The sequence below is a fragment of the Sphaeramia orbicularis genome, unplaced genomic scaffold (assembly GCF_902148855.1).
Source record: "Sphaeramia orbicularis unplaced genomic scaffold, fSphaOr1.1, whole genome shotgun sequence".
Classification (NCBI taxonomy): Eukaryota; Metazoa; Chordata; class Actinopteri; order Kurtiformes; family Apogonidae; genus Sphaeramia; species Sphaeramia orbicularis.
In genome coordinates, this window is record NW_021941486.1 from 459688 (window position 1) to 486708 (window position 27021).

A 27021-nucleotide genomic window follows, 5' to 3' on the forward strand; every position below is an offset into this window, starting at 1 on the left:
TGTGTCCTCTGGTGTTGATTTGGCTGGATCTGACCACTACTGTGTGTTTTTTAGCATCACCAGTTTTAACATAAGGGAGACCTCGGTGAGGACTGTGAGGAGGCGCTGTCTGACTCCTGAAGTGGCTGCAAATTTATTGAAGTTTTACAGAAATACCCTCCAGTTCCTTTATCTGCATCCTGTGATTTTCATCATTCATTCATTCATTTTCTGAACCCGCTTTATCCTCACTAGGGTCATGGGGGTCGCTTGGAGCCTATCCCAGCTACATAGGGGCGAAGGCAGGGTACACCCTGGACAAGTCGCCAGTTCATCGCAGGGCTCCTGTGATTTTATTGTTGAAAATTTTAATAACAATAATAGACTCATCTGTATTGTACATGCCCATTCCACAACCACTGGCAGGAAAGTCATAGACTTCACATTCCTTTCCTTTCCTGAAGTCAAGCCTCAATTCTGTAGCTTCACTGGTTACAAAAAAGGTGAAAATAAAGCCTGCACCACCATGGAGAAATGAGGAAACACGAATGTTGAAAAGAAAATGCAGGATGGCGGAAAGAAAATGGAGGAAGAACAAAATAACAATAAACCATCAGTTATTCTTGGAACAACTTCAGATTTACAACAAGGCAGTCAGACAGGCAAGAAACACAAGAAACACATACTTCGCCAATATAATTTCCTCACACAAAAATAGTCCCAAACTCCTTCTCTCCACAATTGATCGTTTAATTAATCCAGATGTCAACAGACACTCTGCCACAACTGACTCCTTGTGTGATAGCTTTGCAGACCACTTCAGGAGCAAAATTGATTTTATCAGATCTAGTATTTTACCTGTTCAAGGAACCATTTTTAATAAGACTGAGGTTCTACCTTTACCTGATGAAACACTGGACAGTTTTGCCCTGACTGATGCTCAGACACTTGGTAGTTTTCTCCCCAGTAAACCCAACCAACTGCCTTTTAGACCCAATTCCCACATCGCTTTTTCAGTTATTTTATGGATCCTTTGAAAGCGAGCTTTTAAACATTGTTATTTGCTCTCTTCAGACGGGCACCTTTCCCACTGCCTTTAAAACGGCGGTGGTGAGGCCCTGCTGAAGAAGAGCAACCTGGACCCTGACACTTTTAATAACTACAGACCCATGTCCAACTGACCTTTTTTAAGCAAAATTATAGAGAAAGTTGTTTTCAATCAATTGAATTACTTTTTAAATAAAAATACCATTTTAGAAAAATATCAGTCTGGTTTTAGGATTAATCACAGTACAGAGACAGCTCTCTTAAAGATAGTCAATGATCTCAGGTGCAACTTGAACTCACACAAGATCTCAGTCCTGGTTCTACTGGATCTGAGCTCTGCTTTAGATCCAGTAGATCACCCAATTCTTTTAAATAGACTGAGACCCCTGGTGGGCCTCTCTGGTACTGTTTTTAACTGGTTTCAATCCTGTCTCACAGACAGGAAATTTTTGGTAAGTATGGATACGTGCTCTTCAGCGATCCATGAAATTAGATGTGGTGTGCCCCAAGGATCAATCTTAGGCCCCATACTTTTTAACCTATATATGCTTCCACTTGGGGATATCATCAGGAGACATGGCATCAGCTTTCACAGCTATGCTGATGACACACAGCTGTATATTGCCATGTCTCCTGAAGACACTCGGCCAGTTGATGCCCTTTTTAACTGTATTTTAAATATTAAAACCTGGATGGCAGAAAACTTCTTACAGCTCAACCAGGGCAAAACTGAAGTTTTAGTTATCGGTCCTGAGGCTACGAGAGAGAAATACTTACCAAAACTACAAGCGTATTCTTTCAACCCATCTGTACAAGTGAAAAACCTGGGCGTTATCTTTGACTCTGAGCTCACTTTCATCCCACATATTAAATCTATTGTAAAAACAGGTTTTTATCATCTTCAGAACATAGCCAGAGTCCGTCCAATTCTCTCTGGAGCCAACACGGAGATGCTGATGCATGCTTTTATTTCCAGTAGGATTGACTACTGTAATGCCCTGCTTTCTGGTCTTCCCAAAGATAGAATCTCACAACTCCAACTTCTTCAAAAGTCAGCCGCTCGAGTGCTGATGAAGACCAGAAGGTGGGCTCACATTACACCGGTTTTAAAATCACTGCATTGGCTGCCCGTGTGTTTCAGGATTGATTTTAAGGTCCTTTTAATAGTCTTTTAATAGTAGTGAGTTTTTCCTTGCCGAGAAGGAGGGTCTAAGGACGGGGGATGCCCTGGACATGACTCATTTTCTTTCTGTTTATTTGACTGTTGTTGTTACATCCAGCTGACTCTGTAAAGCCCTTTGAGATAACCTTGTTGTGATATTGGGCTATACAAATAAAATTGAATTGAATTGAATTTAAATGTCTTAATGGTCTTGCGCCTTCTTATCTCTTAGACTTGCTTTTACCTTATGAACCCTCGCGGACCCTGAGGTCCTCTGGCACTGGCCTTTGAACAGTTCCAAAAGCTAACACAAAAACTCATGGCCAGGCAGCTTTTCAGCATTCTGCTCCTGGCCTATGAAACAGCCTGAAGGGAACCTCAGGGCCGCAGGGAATGGAGACATTTTTAAAACCAGGTTCAAGACCCACTTTTTTAATTTGGCTTTTAACTAATGCCTCTGTTTTATCCACTCAAAGGTTTTATAGTTATATTTAATATGTAGTCTCACGACGGTGGAGTGAGTGAACAGAGTCGAAAACAGAATTATAAATTATATTATCTTCCTCTCCGTGTCAAACCAAATTCCTGAACAACCATGCTGATTGGTTGGTATCAGGTCAATGCAGGGACATCCTTTGCAAATGACATTTACGAAGACAGATGACCTTAAGGAATGAGCCTAATGGACTTAAAAAAGACTTCCTCAGCCATTGTCATCTGTTCTTCATCAGAGACATCTTCCCTGCCATAGTAAATTGAGGACTCATAAACTGAGTGTTTACACTTAGTCGACCATCTTCCTCTCAACATCTGTGTCCCATCTCTGTTGTCTACCCAGAGGTGGAGGTAAACCTAAGGACAAAGGACTGAATCATAAAATCACTATATGTGCCATGTTAATAATGTATTACATTATTTGTTAATGTTGATTAACTCAGCACGTTAACTCTTTCATGCTCATAATACTTAAGCCATTTGCCTGACCTGTGGTTTCACATATGTGTGTCCTGATCATGTTCACGGTGAATTATGTGAAAGTAAGAATACTACTGCTTATAGCATGTCTGAATAATCATACTATTACCTTACTTAGGCCGAGTGAGGTTACAGGTGATGTATAAAGTTTAAGTGCTCTTATTTAAGGATCTTATTTAAGGATGCAAAGTTTTCTTACAAGTCTGCACAACTGTCCTCTCCCCCTCTGTCTTCCCAAGAGGGAAGAGAAACATGATACTTTGAGATATGCAAACGACTCGTTAATATGCACAAATAGGTTGGATTAGCGCCAAAACAGACAAAGAAGGCAACGCCCCGAGGCATCGATGACTCATCAATATGCACGAGGGAGGCGTGATGAGTTGGTTTTCGGACAGAATATAAAAGTAAATGAAACCAACTTTTCACAGAGCTTTCTCCATCTTTATCTGCTCTCAACTACTCAAAGAGCTGTTCCACCTTCTGAGCTCTCCAAGAGTCTTTTCCATCTTCTGGGCTCTCAAAGAGCTTTTCCACCTTTGCTGTTCTCCACTTCTCCTGGTGAGCTTTCCAGAACCAGCCGCCAGAGCCAGCTGTGCACCTCCTCCAGCCAGCAGAACTTCAGACCTCCAGACCTTCAGGCCTCCAGCGCAAGCACGTCGCTTCACAGCCTGTTCCCGCTTCGAACTCCGTCAGAAGACTTCATCTATTCTCCGTCACGGCCTCTCCAGCCCTACAGCCTCACCGTTCGCGTGTCGCTCCAGCTGCTACATGCTCCTTCTCCAAAGTCACGTCCTGCATCCTTCAAGACAGATCTCTCCAACTTGTAAGAAAACTTGCTCCTGATTTATCTGAGTTGGTGTTATTCCAATTTAAGTAGGTTTACCTCAACGTAACCTCACTAACGTTATAATACCTTGAATATAGCCATCTGCCAACTTAATCTACGTATTCTCCTGTCCATAATCTCCTGGTCCCTATTATCTTGTTTGTCGCTTGTCTTTATGTTATTTGTGTGTCTTAGTTTAGTTAATAAATTATTTATATGTAGATAAATCCACTGCCTCAGTCAATTATTTGTGTACTGCCTTTTCACCTTTGGGTTCCCTGTCCTGTCAAAAAGTTCCACCAACCTTTGCAAGATTTCCAAATTATTGTTTTGGGTTGATTTAAGTTTAAGCTTAGTTATAAATGTATAATTAAATTAATCAATAAATCAATTCCATTCTCCATTCTTAAATAATTTGGTATCCTATTCTTGCTACAAAAAAAAAAAAAAAAAAAAAAAAAAAAGATATATATATATATATATATATATATATATATATATATATATATATGTATATTAAGATTCTTTTAACCAGTGCTTCTGTTTTATCATTTTAATGTTTAATATTTTTATTATTTTCATATATGTCTTAAATTTAGCTTCTTTAATCAATTTTTTTATATCTTTTGAATGTTTCTTATTCTCTGGTGTTTCATCAGAGGGAACCCTCCATGCCGGGGGGCGGCTGCGGACGCCGGGGGCTGTGGCGCCTTCTCTCACTGGGGTCCGCTCCTTTCTGGTGGGTGGGGCTCCCAGTTGGCCCTCTCCCACTGGTTGGGATGCGGCGCTGTGTTGCTGGTGCCTGGTCGCCGGGGTCGGCGGCTGCCCCCAGGTGCGGATGGCTCCCTGAGACAGCACCTCCTCTTTTACTTTTACATTTTTGTTCTGGTCTACCCATGCTCAGTCAGTCTTTTTAAGTATGTATGAGCTTGTGGGTTTGCATATATATGTGTGTGTGTGTGTGTGTGTGTGTGTGTGTGTGTGCGGGTGAGTGTGTGTGTGTGTGTGTGTGCGGGTGAGTGGGTGGGGGGCGGTACTGATTTTTAAACTGATATGTAAAGCACTTTGTGCTACAGTTTTAATGTATGAAAAGTGCTATATAAATAAAGATTATCATTATTATTATTATTATTATTATTATTAATCTGATTACAGGTTGGATCCTATTTCAGATGTCCATGTAAACACCTTATTCCAGATGAAAAAGAAAAGTTGGGATTAAATTTAAACCTGATTAAAGTCAGTGGTTTAATCCTCTTTTAACTGCGCTCTAAATTCTTCCTGGACATGTAAAGCCTTTATTCCGTTTGGACTTTATTCCTTCCATTCTGCACATGCTCAGTGTCTTGTCCTGTGGCAATGACGCACACATTCTGCGCTGGTGGAAGAATCTGCACTGCAGTCTAGTCTTCCCAAAGCGTTCCAGTGGGCTATTCTGATGGGATCTACCAGCCTGGAAAACCCTGAAGGAACAGTTCAACACTGGCTTTGGATTCATTCATTTGTCCTGAACTAATGAGTTCCACAAGTGGGACAAACAGTTTGAACTGCAGCCCTTCTGTTAGCTTAGCTTAGCCTAGCTTAGCATAATGGCTTCATTCCTCTGCTCAGACGTAGCCAGGCTTTTAGAGGTGATTTGTAGTATTTTAGGAGTGATTTTGGTCAATTCAGTTCTCCTAATCATTCCTTTAGTCCGCTGGGGTCAATATGATCACAAACTGAGGCTCAGATCATGGTCATGTGACTTACTGCAGGAAGAAAATCTGGGAAATAAAAACTAATGCAAAGCTAAAACGCTAAAGCAAAGCTAATTTCGCGCATGCATCCCTTCAACAAAGATTTTCCAACTTCCGTCAACACAACAGTCCACAGATTATCACTGACAAAAGACGACAAATCACCTTTAAAAAACTGGCTACGTGTGACCATGGAAATGCAGTGACTATGCTAAGCTAAGCTAATAGAAGGGCTAAGCTAAGCTAACAGAAGGGCTAAGCTAAGCTAACAGAAGGGCTGCGAGAACAAGGCAACATGAGCACTGCAGCACAAACCCTTCTGCTCACTGATCTACCTCATTAATACCTCATGTAAACCTTCATTCAGGTTTAACATTTCCATGGAAACAGAAGAGAAAATGCTTTAGTTCTGAATTAATTTCTTCTGGAAAAATAAATCAGATTTAAAAAAACATCATGTAACCGTATCCATTGTCCCCAACATCCTCCAGGTTCTGGGAGAAGCTCTCCTGGAGGTGGGAGTTGAAGACCACGCTGACATCGGGCTCTGCCAGACGTCCAGCAGACCCTCACAACTCATCTGGGCATGCCCAGTCTGTCCGGCTTCCTCATTCACCAGCGGATCCAACTCACCACCAGGTGGAGATCGGTTGACAGCTCCGCCCCTCTGTTTACCTGAGCGTCCAAAACACGAGGTCTGATGACACAACAACCAAGTGGATCATGGTGGGTTATTATGGTCTGTACGTGGTGTTAGCATAGACGACTGGACGTTCAGAGTGTTTTTAATTAGACTGACATTTATTTACATGAACACATGGACAGATAATACAGGTGTCCATATTTGGACACTTTATTGAATGAACACATGGACAGATAATACAGGATGACAGAACTGGTGTCCATATTTGGACACTTTGGATCCAGATGTTTACATACATAGTCATTTCACATTTACAGAGTACATGCACTGAAACAGAATCTGAACAGGTTCTTTGGTGTGAATGAAAAGTACCAGACAGGACTGAGTGGAACCAGAACCAGAACCAGGACCAGAACCAGGACCAGAACCAGGACCAGGATCACATCCACCTTTGAACCAGGACGTGTGTGTGTGTGACAGACTATTTACAAGGACATGGACTTTCACTGCAGCGTCCAATCAAATATGATCATGTGACATCATTGGTGAATGCAGGTCACATGATCTGAGCACTGGAGAAGAACCAGTCCAAACACAAACTGGACAAACAGAACCAAACAGAACCAGTCCAATCAAACACACACTGGACAAACAGATATTTAATACAAAAAACAGATTAACTTTTAGAGGTATAGAGGCTCTGCAGGTGACATCAGCTCTAGCTGAAGTCACTGTGGCTCCGCCCACTGAGTGTCAGACAGAGGCAGATGAGCAGCAGCTTTGTCTTGAATCCTGCGAAAACTTTAGAACAATCTAAAAATGGGGCGGAGCTGTTGTGTCATTGATCGCACAAACAGGTTTAAAAGCACTAGGAGCTCTCGTTTTAGCGTCGACCTAAAGCCACAGACAGAAGAAGCAGATGGATCGCTGACATTCACAGAAAGAACTGGAATCCAGACAACCAAACCTGGATCTGTGGTTGCCATTTTGTGTCAGATAACGTTAATTTATGCTGTATTCTTGCGTAAAATCATACCTTAAATTACATATGGTTTTGGCTAACGTTCCTTCTTAGTAAAGCTCTTAATGTTAGCATCTGTCATTTAGTTCTACATTTCAGAACTGAATCGTTTGTGTCTTCAGTTGTGTGATACTGAACCTTGTGTTCTACATGATTTGTAAACTAGCTTAAACTGAGGCTAACCTAGTTTTCCAGATCAGGGGCTACTGTAGCACACAGCTGTTGGATCTGTGTTGGATCCAGTATTTGATGTGAACTCTCCTTAAATCTCCACAGTACCAGTAGATCATCCACTCACTTGGGTCAGTACTAAGGGTTCAACTCCAGTAAATCAGTAGTGAACTGTGAGCACTACTGCTGGGCCTTTACCGCCCAAATCACCGCCAACAAAATGCGTCTGCACTGACACAAAACCTCCAAAACAATAGTATGTTGAATGAAAGCACTCACCAGCTGGAATCCTCTAATGAACCAGGACCAGGATGGACACAACTCTGGGTCTGTTGGATGCTTTCAGCCTTTGAAATCAGGTTCATATAAATGTATGTATAAATGTAGCTTGGATGGATCCATGTCCAGTCCAGTTGTCTTTAATTTCATCTTCTATTCCACATTTTTCCTCCTCTGGCTGGAGTTACTGCTATACTCCACCATGTTGAGCCGGTTTGTTTTTGCCACTCAGTCTGACTGAGAGGGGCGTGGCCTGGGGGGAAGTGACGGATGTGCATTCCCTCTATGAGAGGTACCCTGACCTTAACTAGCCCTAACCCTGATCTTAACTAGCCCTAACCCTGATCCTAACTAGTCCTAACCCTGATCCTAACTAGCCCTAACCCTGATCCTAACTAGTCCTAACCCTGATCCTAACTAGCCCTAACCCTGATCCTAACTAGCCCAAACCCTGATCCTAACTAGTCCTAACCCTGATCCTAACTAGTCCTAACCCTGATCCTAACTAGCCCTAACCCTGATCCTAACTAGTCCTAACCCTAACTCTCTGCAGTGGCTTTATCGCAGGTGTTTTTTCTGAATATCTCATTTCATTTCAAATCTCTCTTTTTCAAACTGACAGTATTATTTTTTTTTTCATTCCCACGTGGAACTTCTTTTTCTAATCCCAGACTCTTCATGGTTTGTTTTTAAAGGCATTTTCATCTCATACATGTCTAAGCTTTTCAAAAATATCAACAGCACAGTGGCAAAGAGGAAATGAGAAAAAGAGGTTTTTTTTACATTTGTTTGATGGACACAGCTCCTCTACAGACTGGAGTTCTACTCATGCAAGCACTTCTGCAGTCAGGTGCAGATGATGGGTGGGCCCAAACAGATGATGGGTGGGCCCGAGCACATGATGGGTGGGCCCGAGCACATGATGGGTGGGCCCAAGCACATGATGGGTGGGCCCGAGCAGATGATGGGTGGGCCCGAGCACATGATGGGTGGGCCCGAGCAGATGATGGGTGGGCCCGAGCACATGATGGGTGGGCCCGATCACATGATGGGTGGGCCCGAGCGGATGATGGGTGGGCCCGAGCAGATGATGGGTGGGCCCAAGCAGATGATAGGTGGGCCCAAGCTCAAACTAATGATGACTCCATTTAATGTGAGCTGTTGAAGAATTCCACCTAAAAGCAGCTCCAACATTAGTCCTGGACTGGATCAGATCAAACTGAGGACACAAACGTAAAGGCGGCCAGACACTGTGCGATTATTTCAATCATTGCACGCAGCTCCATCTCAAACTGTGCGAATCAATGGTAAAGTCAGGCTCACGATTCATGTTCTCACACTGTAGGACCAATGCTGGTATGTGACCTGACTGCTCACACTGTAGGACCATACACCAGAGGACAAACCACACTGTAGGACCATACACCAGAGGACAAACCACACTGTAGGACCATACACCAGAGGACAAACCACACTGTAGGACCATACACCAGAGGATGCACCACACTGTAGGACCATACACCAGAGGACAAACCACACTGTAGGACCATACACCAGAGGATGCACCACACTGTAGGACCATACACCAGAGGACGCACCACACGTTCCAGTGTTGTATCCGGAAATACAATGCTAAAATACCAAGGAATCTGAAAGTACATAGACGATTGTGTATTGGTGTGAGTCACCAAATGGTAGTGCTAAACACAAACCAACGAGCTGCTTTGGTAATATGTGCCATTATCTGTGAGGAATGAAAACAGAAGAAAAGACGAGCACGTGTTTGGTGCAGGAGTTGTTTGTCCAGACGTGGACAGTATGGGCTGTCAGTCCTACAGCAAAGGGAACTAGAGGGAAGATGAAAAAGAAACTGCACTAGGACAATAGACAGCTACTGTTAGCTTAGCATTAGCTTACAGTAGCTATTATTGTATTGGCGCATGCACAGTGTGAGAATCTGAGGCCCATGGACTCGTGGCAGTGCTTTGACAGTGCCATACCCTCAGGAGGAGCCAGCAGGATCTCAAACAGCTGCGTTTAACTTGTGAACACATGATTGCTGGTGGTGAGGTGGTGGTGAGGTGTTCATGTCTTCTCCTTAGCCCATGTCCACTGCACCAAGAACCACACACCATTAGAGGAACATCTGGACCCATCCACAAAGAGAAGCACCAGTGAATGGTCTAAAATCACACAGTGTCTGGACGCCTTAGCAGGACAGAACACAACGCTAACACTTTGGACTCACTTTATATTTGAGTTCACATGTTGGAATTTACAGCTGGTTTCCCTCAAACATGTTTCTATTTTAAGGGCCTGATTTACTAAAGGTTTGCATTTGTAAAAACATGCACAAACTTGACTGCTGATGCAAAAACATGTTGAAGTTGATCTACTAACAGGACACACCCAGGGCTGCGTCACTCAAACGGTCAGAATAACTGGTACAACCCATTTAGTGTGGAGGAGCAGATCAAATATGTATTTAGTGGAATGTGTTCGACCAAACCTGAACCTGGTTCCAGTGGCTGGTTCTGCGTCTGTACTGATCTGGTCTGAACTGGAACGGCTCCACCCTAAACTGGAACAGCTCTACCCTAAACTGGCTGAGGAGGCAGGGCTTAGGCCCAACCAAAGGCAACAGCCCACAACCGATCTGTTCTGATCACATCAACATTAATGGAATGACCCAAGAACTAATAATACAGACAGATGTCCTACCCACAATGCACCTGGACAACTTGTACATGTTCTAGGGGCTGACCGGGGTCCAGTCCTCAGTCCCAGTCCCCAGTCCCCAGTCCTCAGTCCTCAGTCCCAGTCTTCAGTCTTCAGTCCCGGTCCCCAATCCTCAGTCTGAGTCCTCAGTCCCAGTCCTCAATCCCAGTCCTCAGTCTGAGTCCTCAGTCCCAGTCCTCAGTCCCAGTCCCTAGTCTGAGTCCTCAGTCCCAGTCCTCAGTCTGAGTCCTCAGTCCCAGTCCTCAGTCCCAGTCCCTAGTCTGAGTCCTCAGTCCCAGTCCTCAGTCCCAGTCCTCAGTCTGAGTCCTCAGTCCCAGTCCTCAGTCCCAGTCCCTAGTCTGAGTCCTCAGTCCCAGTCCTCAGTCCCAGTCCTCAGTCCCAGTCCTCAATCCCTGTCCTCAGTCCCAGTCCTCAGTCCCAGTCCCAGTCCTCAGTCCCAGTCCCAGTCCCAGTCCTCAGTCCCAGTCCTCAGTCCCGGTCCCCAGTCCTCAGTCCCAGTCCTCAGTCCCAGTCCTCAGTCTGAGTCCTCAGTCCCAGTCCTCAATCCCAGTCCTCAGTCCCAGTCCTCAGTCCCAGTCCCAGTCCTCAGTCCCAGTCCCAGTCCCAGTCCTCAGTCCCAGTCTTCAGTCCCGGTCCCCAATCCTCAGTCTGAGTCCTCAGTCCCAGTCCTCAGTCTGAGTCCTCAGTCCCAGTCCTCAGTCCCAGTCCCTTCTTTGACTAAACTCCTCCTTCAGTTCATGTCCATCTGGTTCGTTCCAGTCTCTGTTCCATTAGTGCTGGTGGATCCCACAGTAGTTTATCCAGCCCACTGTCTCCGTGACAATAACCAGTAACACACACACAACTTATTTAAATATGGCGGTCTCCAGGACTTTGACCTGTTGTCATTTCAAATCCAATCCAGTTTTGTTTCTATAGCGCCAAAGCACAACAAAAGTTATCTCATGACACTTTACTCTTAGAGTCAGTTCGAACCAAACTGACGTCATTTTATGCTGGAAATCTGAGTTGATCAGCTGTGACAAACAAATCAGTAGCACGCACATTTTTAGCACAAGCAAGCTAATGTACACCCGTTATTTGCGATCCTAGTAAATCAGGCCCTAATGCCACATTTCCACTACGTGGAACCGGCTCAACTCGGCTAGACTCCACTCTGGTACCAGGTCCTATTCCAGACCCTTTCCCCTCTGGTACCAGGTCCTATTCCAGACCCTTTCCATTCCAGATCCTCCCTCTTTCCAGTCCCTGGTCGTCATAGCGATGCGGTGCGTTCCTTCTGTGTGCTCTGCTCACAGTTGCTGATAAACTCACTGGTTGCCTGTTGTCTGGTCAAACTCCTGCTGAATGTTTGCGTCTGAACCTCCTGGACAAACCATGGTGTAGTTTTACAGACTGTCATCATGTGGATTCACCTACTGACAGATTTACTGGAAAAGGGCGGGGCACACACACCACTCTGACCAATCAGAGGTCTGCAGTGTTTACACAGTGTCACCTTTAGGATCTGGTCCCCAGTCCTGGAACCTCAGCAGAGGAGGTACCAAAAAACTAGTACCAGGTACCAGATTCCTAAAAACTAGTACCAGGTACCAGATTCCACAAAACTAGGACCAGGTACCAGATTCCAAAAAAAACTAGGACCAGGTACCAGATTCCAAAAAAACTAGGACCAGGTACCAGATTCCAAAAAAACTAGGACCAGGTACCAGATTCCAAAAAAACTAGACCAGGTACCAGATTCCAAAAAAACTAGGACCAGGTACCAGATTCCAGGACCTTTTTGGTAATGGAAACACAAAAAGGCCGAGTTGGGTTGAGTCGGTACCACTCAGTGGAATCGGGGCCTGTGTGTTTTAAAGTGCCTGAAACCAAAATGAGACACAGACGGCAGAATGTGAACCTTCCAGCTCCTCTTGGTCTCAGCTCACCTGCACAGTTCGTCCTGTTAGTTTTTTTAACTATAAACTACTGAATTTAATTGATGCGTATTTCCTATGTACAAATGTAATGTATGAGAAGGCTAAATGTGTTACAGCTCCACCATACGTTCAGAGACAGTAACTCTTTCTTATCTAAGTGTGTGTGGGGGGGTTAATATCAAATTCCACATTAGCCCTGATTTTCTAATGCAACAAGATATTCTAAGCATTCCTTTGTAAATTTTGAAATTTTCAGCCAAACCCCCCCCCCCCCACACACACACCCTGAAAATTACTTTTTTAACTCTGAAAATTGCAACTTTCACAGCTTCTCCACTGTTTTGTCCAGTTCAGTGTCTAAATCTGTTCATGATGGGAGTTAATGATGTCAGTGCCAGATTGTAACATAAGTGTACTTCATACTATGAACAGTCTAATGTCAAGGTCATGTTGGAGGTTAAAGGTCATGTTGGAGGTTAAAGGTCATCAAAATGCCTAGTTTTAAAAAACAAAATTCATACCATTCCAACATTTTATTAAATGTGTCCTCAGTTCTGTTCCCTCTGGTTTCCTGGTGGGATCCCCCAAAGCCTTTGGCCTTTACAGACACAGTACAGACTACAGATTACAACATGTACATTCTATTTGAATTTGCCCCCATTAGTGGGGAGGGAAACACTAGCACACATTTAGACTGGAATCACTAACACTTCATTCATTCATTCATTCCTTTTCTGAACCCACTTTATCCTCACTAGGGTCACAGGGGCGGAGCCTATCCCAGCTACTTATGGGTGAGGGCGGGGTTCACCCTGGACATGTGACCAGTTCATCACAGACTGAACATATACAGACAAACACACTGTCACATTCACACCTATGGGGGATTTAGATGAACCCATGAACCTATCAGAGCATGTGTTTGGATGGTGGGAGGAGCCAGAGTACCTGGAGAGAACCCACACAGACACAGGACAACATGCAAACTCCACAAAGAAAGGCTCCACCCCCATGGCCTAAAGGCTCCACCCCCATGGCCTACAGGCCCCACCCCCATGTCCTGGTGTTGAACTGAACCCAGGTCCTTGTGTCTGTGGCTCCAGGTCTCTCCTCTGCCCTCACAGGACAGGTTCATGTAACTGTCAGTTGTGTCAAACTGCCGTCTGTTCTGTTTTCATGTCTGTGCAGAATACAGAGGAAACAGTTGTGTTGAATGGGTCTGACTGAATGTCAGTTGTTTGTGGTCAGTAGATGTGTTCTGAAGAGAGAACCTGAGCCCAACATTTGGAAGAACCCACATGAACAGCTGAGTTCCATCAAATATACATTTGGACCATTTGGGTGACCTTTGACCTCTAACTGGACCCTTGACCTCTAACTGGACCTTTGACCTCTAACTGGACCCTTGACCTCTAACTGGACCCTTGACCTCTAACTGGACCTTTGACCTCTAATTGGACCTTTGACCTCTAACTGGACCTTTGACCTCTAACTGGACCCTTGACCTCTAACTGGACCTTTGACCTCTAACTGGACCTTTGACCTCTAACTGGACCTTGACTCTACACCTTTTGTCGTGCAAAGCACTCTGAAGACATGACATGACTCACCAAAAATGATTTAAGGGCCCAACATGACCCTATTGTTACATTGTACTTTATCAAAAGTGCAGAAGGTTTGAAAGTTGACAAAAAAAAACATGTTTTCAGGGTTGAAAAAGTAATTTTCGGGGTAGGGGGGGTTTTTTGGATGAAAATTTTAAAAAAAATTACACAGGAGTGCTTACAACATCTTGTTGCATCAGAAAATCAGGGCTAAAGTTGAATCTGAAAATTTTCCTGAAATAAGCCCCCCCCCAATCTAAGAGTCAGACAGGATGGACAAACAGAACCCTTCTGTAATACTTAATAGAAGTGAACTCAAGGCACTGCCGTTCCAAACACGTCTTTTTTCCATTTGACTGAAGTCGTACGTTTGTGCTGAGGTTGGGCCTGTTGTGTCCGAGCAGCGTCGTCTGTTGGAAATGCTTGCAGATCTAAAACTCCAGTCGTCCTTCTTTTATAGATACAGATAACCGATCCAATACACCAGATTGAAAAGGCCAAAAGCAGTGGGAAAAAATATTCGCGAGTAAGAATCGATCTTGGAAACGCGTACGTGCATCCTGTTTTCACGCCAGGCGCCCGAGCGGCAGTCGTCGAAGCAGCAGAAGAAGCTGGCGCAGTCTTTTCCGTCCAGACACTCGTAGGCGTAGTCGTCCTCCTCGTGGTAGGGCACGATGTTGTTGACCTGCAGCAGCGACGTCCCAGGACGGATGTTGACCATGCTGGACGCCCTCTGCTGAGGATGCAAACACAGGCGTTAAACCCCAACCCTCACCCTAACCCTCACCCCCTAACCCCCTAACCCCAACCTGAACCCTAACCCCCTAACCCCAACCTGAACCCTCTGCTGCAGACGTAAACACAGGCCTTTAACTACAACCCCCACCACTAGGGCAGGGGTGTCAAACTCGTTTTCTTGCAGGGGCCATATACAGCCTGATATGATCTAAAGTAGGCCGGACCAATAAAATAAGATAAAAAATAGGATAAGAACTTTTGAGTGAAAAAAAGTCAAATTCTGTAATGAAAATGTTTACATCTATGAATTGTATTCGAACATAATATGAACAAATATGAACAACCTGAAAATTCTTAACAAAAATAAGTGCAATGTTAACAATATTCCACCTCAGTTTATCATTTCTACATGTGAATCACAACCTTACAGATCACAGTGGATCTACAAATACACCACACATTAAATAACTGACAGAATATTATTAAAATTCCACAGACTTTCACTGAAGACAGGTCTGTCAAACTCATGTTAGTTTAGTTCCACATTCAGCTAAATTTGATCTGCAGTGGACCGAACCAGTAAAACAATAACAGAATTATATACACACACACACACACACACACACACACACACACAATGTCAACTCCAAACTTTTCTCTGTTTTTGAGCAAAAAAAGCAAATGTACATTATGTAAATGTTTCCATCTACAAACTGTCCTTTCAAAAGATGTGAATAACATGAACAAACTGAACACATCAGTGTAATTTGAACAGTATTTCAGTGTAATTTGAACAGTATTCTGCCTCAGTTTATCATTTCCACATGTCCATTAGAACTGACAGATCACAGTGGATCTACAAACACACAAAACATTTAATAACAGACAGAATATTGTTAACATTGTACTGACGTCTCTTCAGACATGTCAGGGTGTTCATATTTGTTCAGATTATTCACATTTTTTGTGAAATTATACTCAGTTTTAGTGTAAATGCATGAAAATATTTCCATTTCCAAACAGAACCATTGTCAGTTGTCATTCTTTCTGTTCTTCTGACAGTATTTTTCTGGTCCTGTCCACTGCAGACTGAACCGGTCTGAATGTGGAACTGAACTAAAAGGATTGGTCACATCTTCAGTGTAATTTTTTCCATTTCACAAATTCATCCCAAGGGCCGGACTGGACCCTTTGGAGGGCCGGATTTGGACCCCGGGACGCATGTTTGACACCTGTAATATAGAGCAATCTGCACGTGTCTTGTGCAACCTCTGAATATTAATTAATTTCCATAAAATTTGGACCGAAGTAATTTGGCCAGATATGGAACCAAATGCAGGGTTCTAATCCAGAGAATCTGAAAACAGTTTCTTTGGACCACCCTACCAACCCCCCACAGGACACATGCATTCAGTGAACAGGGGGGTCTGCTGGTACCTGGGTGCTGTTGTTGGCCTTGGACTTCTTGGTCTGCCGGTTGCTGGTGAAGTAGTGCAGAGTGCCGTACTCCATGAGGGCGGCGAACGTAAAGATGAAACACACGGACACAAACAGATCCATGGCCGTCACATATGAGACCTTGGGCAGGGACTTCCTGGAGATGGTACTGAGGGTGGTCATGGTCAGGACGGTGGTGATACCTGGACACAAAGGACGGAGCAGGTTAGGAACAACAACAAGGCCTTTCAGGGTTCTCAGTAGGTTTTTTTCACAGCGTAGGGGCACCACGTACATGGTAGGAGTTTTGTAGGGGGGTCCGGGGGCATCCTCCCCCAGGAAATGTGTACATGTCTAACTCTGTGAAACACTATTTTCTGCATTTTGAGGGACAAGTTTAGAGGAACGGAGCCAAAGAACCATGTGATATTACCCTTGTGTTTGGTGTTGCACCTGCACTTCGACACAGACATGATCACAGAAAAATATTCACTAGCATGAAATTAGGGATAATGAGAGTGGCACTCACACACACACACACACACACACACTCACACACACACACACACACACACACACACACTCACACACACACACACACTCACACACACACACACACACACACACACTCACACACACACACACACACTCACACACACACACACACACACACACACACAGGCTAAAGTTTAGATCTAATTTTCCACAGGTGATCGGTCCGTTTAACTCCGATAAATTGATTGAAGTCTCATCGTCAGCCAATGAGCGTAAGGCAGGTGATGTTGGTGGGTGGGGTCAGACAATACCAAGGCACACAAAGGGGTGTGGCTTCTATTGTTGTCATTTCCTGTCTGCAGCGCTTTGAGCCAAAACAAAGGAATAGATTTATTCACATTCAAATCTGGTTCTCATTACGCTGGACCATCACATCAGCCAGAGGGGGTCACTGGTACCAAACAGGGGCAAATGGTACCAGTGGTTTTTTGGAAGGTGTGTCTGTGTAGATAATAAAAATGATAGCAGTGTCAGAGTGGTAGCTGTCTGTAAAATATTCACATGTTTCATATACTTAATCGGTTCCTTTACAGCGCTTTGGCTACACTGACCTTTAAGTGGCTTTCTACTAATATCTTCTGGCAGTTGAAGATATTATTACAAATATGGTCCTAATCAAAAGCCCAGATACAGGCCTTTAAGATAAATATTCATATTCGATGCAGAAAACTTTATTGCAGGAAAACTAGCCACTGGTACTTACCCCTACCCCTGAAATATTTGTGTTTTTTTCAGAAAAGTTCTAAAGAAGTTCATCTCAGAAGACAACCACGTAGTTTACAACAATATGTTTGGCTAAATTATTTAGCCTTAGGACATTTCTACATAATGCTTATCTTACATTAGGAATTTATGAATGTTCTAGGAGAAATTATGTGAAAATAATGCAAAACAGTCGAGCAGATACAAATTTTCAGCGGTGCGTGCTTTTTAAAGGTTTTTTATGATAGCTTCCTTATTACTCCAGATATATCTATGAAAAGGGTGTCAACCTAAAGTTGGTTTTACTGGCTTTTAGGAAAGACTAGAAAATGTACATTATATCCAATTAAACTGGCAATCTGTACTTAAATTGTTCCCCCTACCCCTTAAATATTTGTTTTTTTTTACATTGACTCTGTTTTGACCTTCATGCTGTGAACATATGGAGCCTTGGGTCCTTGTTTTACTTTGGATGGAAGAGGTAATTATTTTGCATAATTAGTCTTTTCCACAGTTTGGTCATAAGTGACTGTGTACATGTATGTGTTACACTGAACCTTCTGGATCTGCAGATCTGATTGGTTACTTCAATTAGAGGGAACAAAGTTGTGTTTCATTCTGTTAATTCAGGTTCAACTGTTTGGTTTGGTTTCCTTTGCCGTATTCTTTTACCAACTTACTTATGACCTAGAAAACTGTATTTGAGTGTAAAACCCACCATTATGGCATGACCATTATACAAACAGGAGGATATGTTTGTGTTCTCCAAACAGATAAACATCATGTTTAACACATCAGGAGGGTTTGTATGTTTAGGGTTCATTTAGTATTTGAATGTTAACAATGAAAACAGTTCTAGTAAAGTAAACTAAAGCATAATCTGTGGATGACTGAATATTGAAGGAGCTAATCTGTCCCATATTATCTCTAATAATCTGAGTTTAAATTGTGTTCAACAGGAAAATGGCAGACAAACACAGACTGGTGATGATCAGATCCCTGGTGCTCCAACAACCAGTACCACAGCCTCCTGCATAGGCCGGCTCCAAAACCACTGTTCTCTGCAGAACACGGTGTTATTGAAACCAGTTCACCTCCAACATGATAACAGCCCCCCAAAAAAATGTCAGCACAATCTGTCAACACCCCCCCACAACCGCAAAGTATGAAGGGCCCATCCAAAAACACCAAAAAACACCAAAAAAAGTCTACTGGGTCTACTGTGGTACCTGACTGAGTCTACTGTGGTACCTGACTGAGTCTACTGTGGAACCTGACTGAGTCTACTGTGGTACCTGACTGAACCTGACTGAGTCTACTGTGGAACCTGACTGAGTCTACTGTGGTACCTGACTGAGTCTACTGTGGTACCTGACTGAGTCTACTGTGGTACCTGACTGAACCTGACTGAGTCTACTGTGGTACCTGACTGAGTCTACTGTGGAACCTGACTGAACCTGACTGAGTCTACTGTGGAACCTGACTGAGTCTACTGTGGTACCTGACTGAGTCTACTGTGGTACCTGACTGAACCTGACTGAGTCTACTGTGGAACCTGACTGAGTCTACTGTGGTACCTGACTGAGTCTACTGTGGTACCTGACTGAACCTGACTGAGTCTACTGTGGTACCTGACTGAACCTGACTGAGTCTACTGTGGTACCTGACTGAGTCTACTGTGGTACCTGACTGAACCTGACTGAGTCTACTGTGGTACCTGACTGAACCTGACTGAGTCTACTGTGGTACCTGACTGAGTCTACTGTGGTACCTGACTGAACCTGACTGAGTCTACTGTGGAACCTGACTGAACCTGACTGAGTCTACTGTGGTACCTGACTGAGTCTACTGTGGTACCTGACTGAACCTGACTGAGTCTACTGTGGTACCTTACTGAACCTGACTGAGTCTACTGTGGTACCTTACTGAACCTGACTGAGTCTACTGTGGAACCTGACTGAGTCTACTGTGGAACCTGACTGAGTCTTCTGTGGAACCTGACTGAGTCTACTGTGGAACCTGACTGAGTCTACTGTGGTCCCTTTTTGAACCTGACTGAGTCTACTGTGGTACCTGACTGAGTCTACTGTGGTACCTGACTGAACCTGACTGAGTCTACTGTGGTACCTGACTGAGTCTACTGTGGTACCTGACTGAACCTGACTGAGTCTACTGTGGAACCTGACTGAACCTGACTGAGTCTACTGTGGTACCTGACTGAGTCTACTGTGGTACCTGACTGAACCTGACTGAGTCTACTGTGGAACCTGACTGAACCTGACTGAGTCTACTGTGGTACCTGACTGAGTCTACTGTGGAACCTGACTGAACCTGACTGAGTCTACTGTGGTACCTGACTGAGTCTACTGTGGTACCTGACTGAGTCTACTGTGGAACCTGACTGAGTCTACTGTGGTACCTGACTGAACCTGACTGAACCTGACTGAGTCTACTGTGGAACCTGACTGAGTCTACTGTGGTACCTGACTGAACCTGACTGAGTGTACTGTGGTACCTGACTGAGTCTACTGTGGTACCTGACTGAACCTGACTGAGTCTACTGTGGAACCTGACTGAACCTGACTGAGTCTACTGTGGTACCTGACTGAGTCTACTGTGGTACCTGACTGAACCTGACTGAGTCTACTGTGGAACCTGACTGAACCTGACTGAGTCTACTGTGGAACCTGACTGAGTCTACTGTGGTACCTGACTGAGTCTACTGTGGTACCTGACTGAACCTGACTGAGTCTACTGTGGAACCTGACTGGGTCTACTGTGGTACCTGACTGAGTCTACTGTGGAACCTGACTGAACCTGACTGAGTCTACTGTGGAACCTGACTGAGTCTACTGTGGTACCTGACTGAGTCTACTGTGGTACCTGACTGAGTCTACTGTGGTACCTGACTGAACCTGACTGAGTCTACTGTGGTACCTGACTGAGTCTACTGTGGTACCTGACTGAACCTGACTGAGTCTACTGTGGAACCTGACTGAACCTGACTGAGTCTACTGTGGTACCTGACTGAGTCTACTGTGGTACCTGACTGAGTCTACTGTGGTACCTGACTGAGTCTACTGTGGTACCTTACTGAACCTGACTGAGTCTACTGTGGTACCTTACTGAACCTGACTGAGTCTACTGTGGAACCTGACTGAGTCTACTGTGGAACCTGACTGAGTCTTCTGTGGAACCTGACTGAGTCTACTGTGGAACCTGACTGAGTCTACTGTGGTACCTGACTGAACCTGACTGAGTCTACTGTGGTACCTGACTGAGTCTACTGTGGTACCTGACTGAACCTGACTGAGTCTACTGTGGTACCTGACTGAGTCTACTGTGGTACCTGACTGAACCTGACTGAGTCTACTGTGGAACCTGACTGAACCTGACTGAGTCTACTGTGGTACCTGACTGAGTCTACTGTGGTACCTGACTGAACCTGACTGAGTCTACTGTGGAACCTGACTGAACCTGACTGAGTCTACTGTGGTACCTGACTGAGTCTACTGTGGAACCTGACTGAACCTGACTGAGTCTACTGTGGTACCTGACTGAGTCTACTGTGGTACCTGACTGAGTCTACTGTGGAACCTGACTGAGTCTACTGTGGTACCTGACTGAACCTGACTGAGTCTACTGTGGAACCTGACTGAGTCTACTGTGGTACCTGACTGAGTCTACTGTGGTACCTGACTGAACCTGACTGAGTGTACTGTGGTACCTGACTGAGTCTACTGTGGTACCTGACTGAACCTGACTGAGTCTACTGTGGAACCTGACTGAACCTGACTGAGTCTACTGTGGTACCTGACTGAGTCTACTGTGGTACCTGACTGAACCTGACTGAGTCTACTGTGGAACCTGACTGAACCTGACTGAGTCTACTGTGGAACCTGACTGAGTCTACTGTGGAACCTGACTGAACCTGACTGAGTCTACTGTGGAACCTGACTGAGTCTACTGTGGTACCTGACTGAGTCTACTGTGGTACCTGACTGAACCTGACTGAGTCTACTGTGGAACCTGACTGGGTCTACTGTGGTACCTGACTGAGTCTACTGTGGAACCTGACTGAACCTGACTGAGTCTACTGTGGTACCTGACTGAGTCTACTGTGGAACCTGACTGAGTCTACTGTGGTACCTGACTGAGTCTACTGTGGAACCTGACTGAGTCTACTGTGGTACCTGACTGAGTCTACAGTGGTACCTGACTGGGTCTACTGTGGTACCTGACTGAACCTGACTGAGTCTACTGTGGTACCTGACTGAGTCTACTGTGGAACCTGACTGAACCTGACTGAGTCTACTGTGGAACCTGACTGAACCTGACTGAGTCTACTGTGGTACCTGACTGAGTCTACTGTGGTACCTGACTGAACCTGACTGAGTCTACTGTGGAACCTGACTGAGTCTACTGTGGTACCTGACTGAGTCTACTGTGGAACCTGACTGAACCTGACTGAGTCTACTGTAGAACCTGACTGGGTCTACTGTGGTACCTGACTGAGTCTACTGTGGAACCTGACTGAACCTGACTGAGTCTACTGTGGAACCTGACTGAGTCTACTGTGGAACCTGACTGGGTCTACTGTGGTACCTGACTGAGTCTACTGTGGAACCTGACTGAACCTGACTGAGTCTACTGTGGTAACCTGACTGAGTCTACTGTGGAACCTGACTGAGTCTACTGTGGTACCTGACTGAGTCTACTGTGGAACCTGACTGAGTCTACTGTGGTACTGACTGGAGTCTACTGTGGTACCTGACTGGGTCTACTGTGGTACCTGACTGAGTCTACGTGACTGATGAACCGGACTGGAACCTGACTGAGTCTACTGTGGTACCTGACTGAGTCTACTGTGGATACCTGACTGAGTCTACTGTGGTACCTGACTGAGTCTACTGTGGAACCTGACTGGGTCTACTGTGGTACCTGACTGAGTCTACTGTGGAACCTGACTGAACCTGACTGGGTCTACTGTGGTACCTGACTGAACCTGACTGAGTCTACTGTGGTACCTGACTGAGTCTACTGTGGTACCTGACTGAGTCTACTGTGGAACCTGACTGAGTCTACTGTGGTACCTGACTGAACCTGACTGAGTCTACTGAGGTACCTGACTGAGTCTACTGTGGTACCATGACTGAGTCTACTGTGGAACCTGACTGAACCTGACTGGGTCTACTGTGGAACCTGACTGAGTCTACTGTGGTACCTGACTGAACCTGACTGAGTCTACTGTGGTACCATGACTGAGTCTACTGTGGAACCTGACTGAACCTGACTGGGTCTACTGTGGTACCTGACTGAGTCTACTGTGGTACCTGACTGAGTCTACTGTGGAACCTGACTGAGTCTACTGTGGTACCTGACTGAACCTGACTGAGTCTACTGTGGAACCTGACTGAGTCTACTGTGGTACCTGACTGAACCTGACTGAGTCTACTGTGGTACCATGACTGAGTCTACTGTGGAACCTGACTGAACCTGACTGGGTCTACTGTGGAACCTGACTGAGTCTACTGTGGTACCTGACTGAACCTGACTGAGTCTACTGTGGTACCATGACTGAGTCTACTGTGGAACCTGACTGAACCTGACTGGGTCTACTGTGGTACCTGACTGAGTCTACTGTGGAACCTGACTGAGTCTACTGTGGTACCTGACTGAGTCTACTGTGGAACCTGACTGAGTCTACTGTGGTACCTGACTGAGTCTACTGTGGTACCTGACTGGGTCTACTGTGGTACCTGACTGAGTCTACTGTGGAACCTGACTGAACCTGACTGAGTCTACTGTGGTACCTGACTGAGTCTACTGTGGTACCTGACTGAGTCTACTGTGGTACCTGACTGAGTCTACTGTGGAACCTGACTGGGTCTACTGTGGTACCTGACTGAGTCTACTGTGGAACCTGACTGAACCTGACTGGGTCTACTGTGGTACCTGACTGAACCTGACTGAGTCTACTGTGGTACCTGACTGAGTCTACTGTGGTACCTGACTGAGTCTACTGTGGAACCTGACTGAGTCTACTGTGGTACCTGACTGAACCTGACTGAGTCTACTGTGGTACCTGACTGAGTCTACTGTGGAACCTGACTGGGTCTACTGTGGTACCTGACTGAGTCTACTGTGGAACCTGACTGAACCTGACTGGGTCTACTGTGGTACCTGACTGAACCTGACTGAGTCTACTGTGGTACCTGACTGAGTCTACTGTGGTACCTGACTGAGTCTACTGTGGAACCTGACTGAGTCTACTGTGGTACCTGACTGAACCTGACTGAGTCTACTGTGGAACCTGACTGAGTCTACTGTGGTACCTGACTGAACCTGACTGAGTCTACTGTGGTACCATGACTGAGTCTACTGTGGAACCTGACTGAACCTGACTGGGTCTACTGTGGAACCTGACTGAGTCTACTGTGGTACCTGACTGAACCTGACTGAGTCTACTGTGGTACCATGACTGAGTCTACTGTGGAACCTGACTGAACCTGACTGGGTCTACTGTGGTACCTGACTGAGTCTACTGTGGTACCTGACTGAGTCTACTGTGGAACCTGACTGAGTCTACTGTGGTACCTGACTGAACCTGACTGAGTCTACTGTGGAACCTGACTGAGTCTACTGTGGTACCTGACTGAACCTGACTGAGTCTACTGTGGTACCATGACTGAGTCTACTGTGGAACCTGACTGAACCTGACTGGGTCTACTGTGGAACCTGACTGAGTCTACTGTGGTACCTGACTGAACCTGACTGAGTCTACTGTGGTACCATGACTGAGTCTACTGTGGAACCTGACTGAACCTGACTGGGTCTACTGTGGTACTAAGTCTGTTTGATACAGGAGGACCAATAGAAACCAAAGCAGCCGTGGAGAGACAACTGCAGGTCCAGCCCAAAGCTGCAGGATTCACTAGAGGCATGGACAGCAGCCTGATCTGGAGGATCTGTGAGACCCCAGTCCAGTCCTGACCTGGAGGATCTGTGAGACCCCAGTCCAGTCCTGACCTGGAGGATCTGTGAGACCCCAGTCCAGTCCTGATCTGGAGGATCTGTGAGACCCCAGTCCAGTCCTGACCTGGAGGATCTGTGGGACTCCAGTCCAGTCCTGGCTGATATTTGACCTTCTAGGCATGGCTGGGGCATGGCTGGGGCGTGGCTGGGGCATGGATGGGGCATGGCTGGGGCGTGGCTGGGGCATGGATGGGGTGTGGCTGGAAGCCCCCCCATTGCAGTGGGAGGAAGAGCCACAGTACAGACAAATGAGGGCTGTGGTCTGGGGTGACACGGTGGTGCAGTGGATAGACCTGGTGCCTCACAGACAGAAGGTCCCGGGTTCCATTCCTGGGTGGGACCTTTAGTCCATGGGGGTGGGACCTTTAGTCCATGGGGGTGGGACCTTTAGTCCATGGGGGTGGGACCTTTCTGTGTGCAGTTTGCATGTTCTCCCTGTGTCTGCGTGGGTTCTCTCCGGGTTCTCCGGCTTCCTCCCACCATCCAAACATCAGTTCATGTGTTCATCTAAGTTGCCCACAGGTGTGAATGTGAGAACATTCAGTCCTACGATGAACTGGTTACATGTGCAGGGGGAACCCCGCCTTCACCCCTGTGTAGCTGGGATAGGCTCCAAGAGACCCCCCAGTGAGGGTTCAGAAAATGAATGTACAGGGTTCCACACAGGGAAAATGGTTCCACAGAGGGAACGGGGTTCCTCAGAGGGAACATGGTTCCACACAGGGAACATGGTTCCACACAGGGAACATGGTTCCACAGAGGGAACATGGTTCCACAGAGGGAACGGGGTTCCACACAGGGAACATGGTTCCACAGAGGGAACAGGGTTCCACACAGGGAACAGGGTTCCACAGAGGGAACAGGGTTCCACACAGGGAACATGGTTCCACAGAGGGAACAGGGTTCCACAGAGGGAACAGGGTTCCACACAGGAAACATGGTTCCACAGAGGGAACGGGGTTCCACAGAGGGAACATGGTTCCACAGAGGGAACAGGGTTCCACACAGGGAACATGGTTCCACAGAGGGAACAGGGTTCCACACAGGGAACATGGTTCCACAGAGGGAACAGGGTTCCACACAGGGAACATGGTTCCACAGAGGGAACAGGGTTCCACACAGGGAACATGGTTCCACAGAGGGAACAGGGTTCCACAGAGGGAGCATGGTTCCACAGAGGGAACAGGGTTCCACACAGGGAACATGGTTCCACAGAGGGAACAGGGTTCCACAGAGGGAACATGGTTCCACAGAGGGAACAGGGTTCCACACAGGGAACATGGTTCCACAGAGGGAACAGGGTTCCACACAGGGAACATGGTTCCACAGAGGAAACAGGGTTCCACAGAGGGAACATGGTTCCACAGAGGGAACAGGGTTCCACACAGGGAACATGGTTCCACAGAGGGAACAGGGTTCCAAAGAGGGAACATGGTTCCACAGAGGGAACATGGTTCCACAGAGGGAACAGGGTTCCACACAGGGAACGGGGTTCCACAGAGGGAACAGGGTTCCACACAGGGAACATGGTTCCACAGAGGGAACAGGGTTCTACAGAGGGAACATGGTTCCACAGAGGGAACATGGTTCCACAAATCCAACTCCCAGAGTTTAACAGAATGAAATGTCAGAGGAACTACAGAGTGAATAATATGTGAATAAAGTGTGACGTGCACATGTAGAAAAGTCTTCCTTAAAGTCTGTGATGGACGCACCCTTAAATCCTGTACTTATCTTTATTATTTCAGTGTTCGGTTCTATTTGTCTGGAACTCAAACCTGTATTTGGCTGAAAAGTGGGTTCAGAAAATAGACACTGTGTTCAACTAGATGTACTGTTCTGAACTTCTGTCTATTTCCAGTTTTTAGCCGATAACTGAGTTATTTTTCTTAAATCCCCTCATTTTCCCTCATATTTCAGCTGATACAATAACCTATGAAGTCCATATTCCAGGGACGCTGGAAAACACCAGAAAAAGCCGTCTGTGGACACTTCAGACCTCATTATATGTGACTTTCTGGGTTAAAATGAGCGTTTTTGGTGTTTTTTGATGGACCCTTCATACTTTGTGGTGGGGGGGGTCAAACGTTGATGGATTTTGCTGAAATTTCTTTGGGGGGGGGGGGGGGGGGGTATTATCATGTTGGAGATGAACTGGTTTAAATAACACTGTGATCTGAAGAGAAAAGTGATGTTTGAGACGCCCTACTCCTGCATCATTCACTACAAACTTCAAACCTGTGCAACCCAACCAGATGATGAGGAAGAAAGTGAAGTGGACATATGGAGTGAAGACCAAACTGATGAACCTGATGATGAAATTATTCTCACAATCTGAAAAACTGGAACATACTTTCATATACAAGCACCACGTTGTCTCAGAGGTTTTCACAACGTGCAGAGTGGTGATTCATAAAGACAATTCCTAATCAGTGAAGTAGGTCTGT

General features: G+C 45.7%; 1 protein-coding gene across 1 annotated transcript in view; it reads right to left on the reverse strand.

Moving 5' to 3' along the window:
* Positions 1-14500: 14500 nt before the first annotated feature.
* The window catches only part of LOC115415954 (gamma-aminobutyric acid receptor subunit gamma-1-like), a 30729-nt gene continuing 18208 nt past the window's right edge, over positions 14501-27021 (reverse strand). Inside the window, exons 8-9 of the mRNA XM_030129636.1 lie at positions 16283-16485; positions 14501-14843 (exon numbers count right to left, since the gene is read on the reverse strand). Of these exons, the coding sequence (XP_029985496.1) occupies positions 14562-14843; positions 16283-16485 (485 nt within the window). The 3' untranslated portion in view covers positions 14501-14561. The remainder of the gene's footprint in view (positions 14844-16282; positions 16486-27021) is intronic.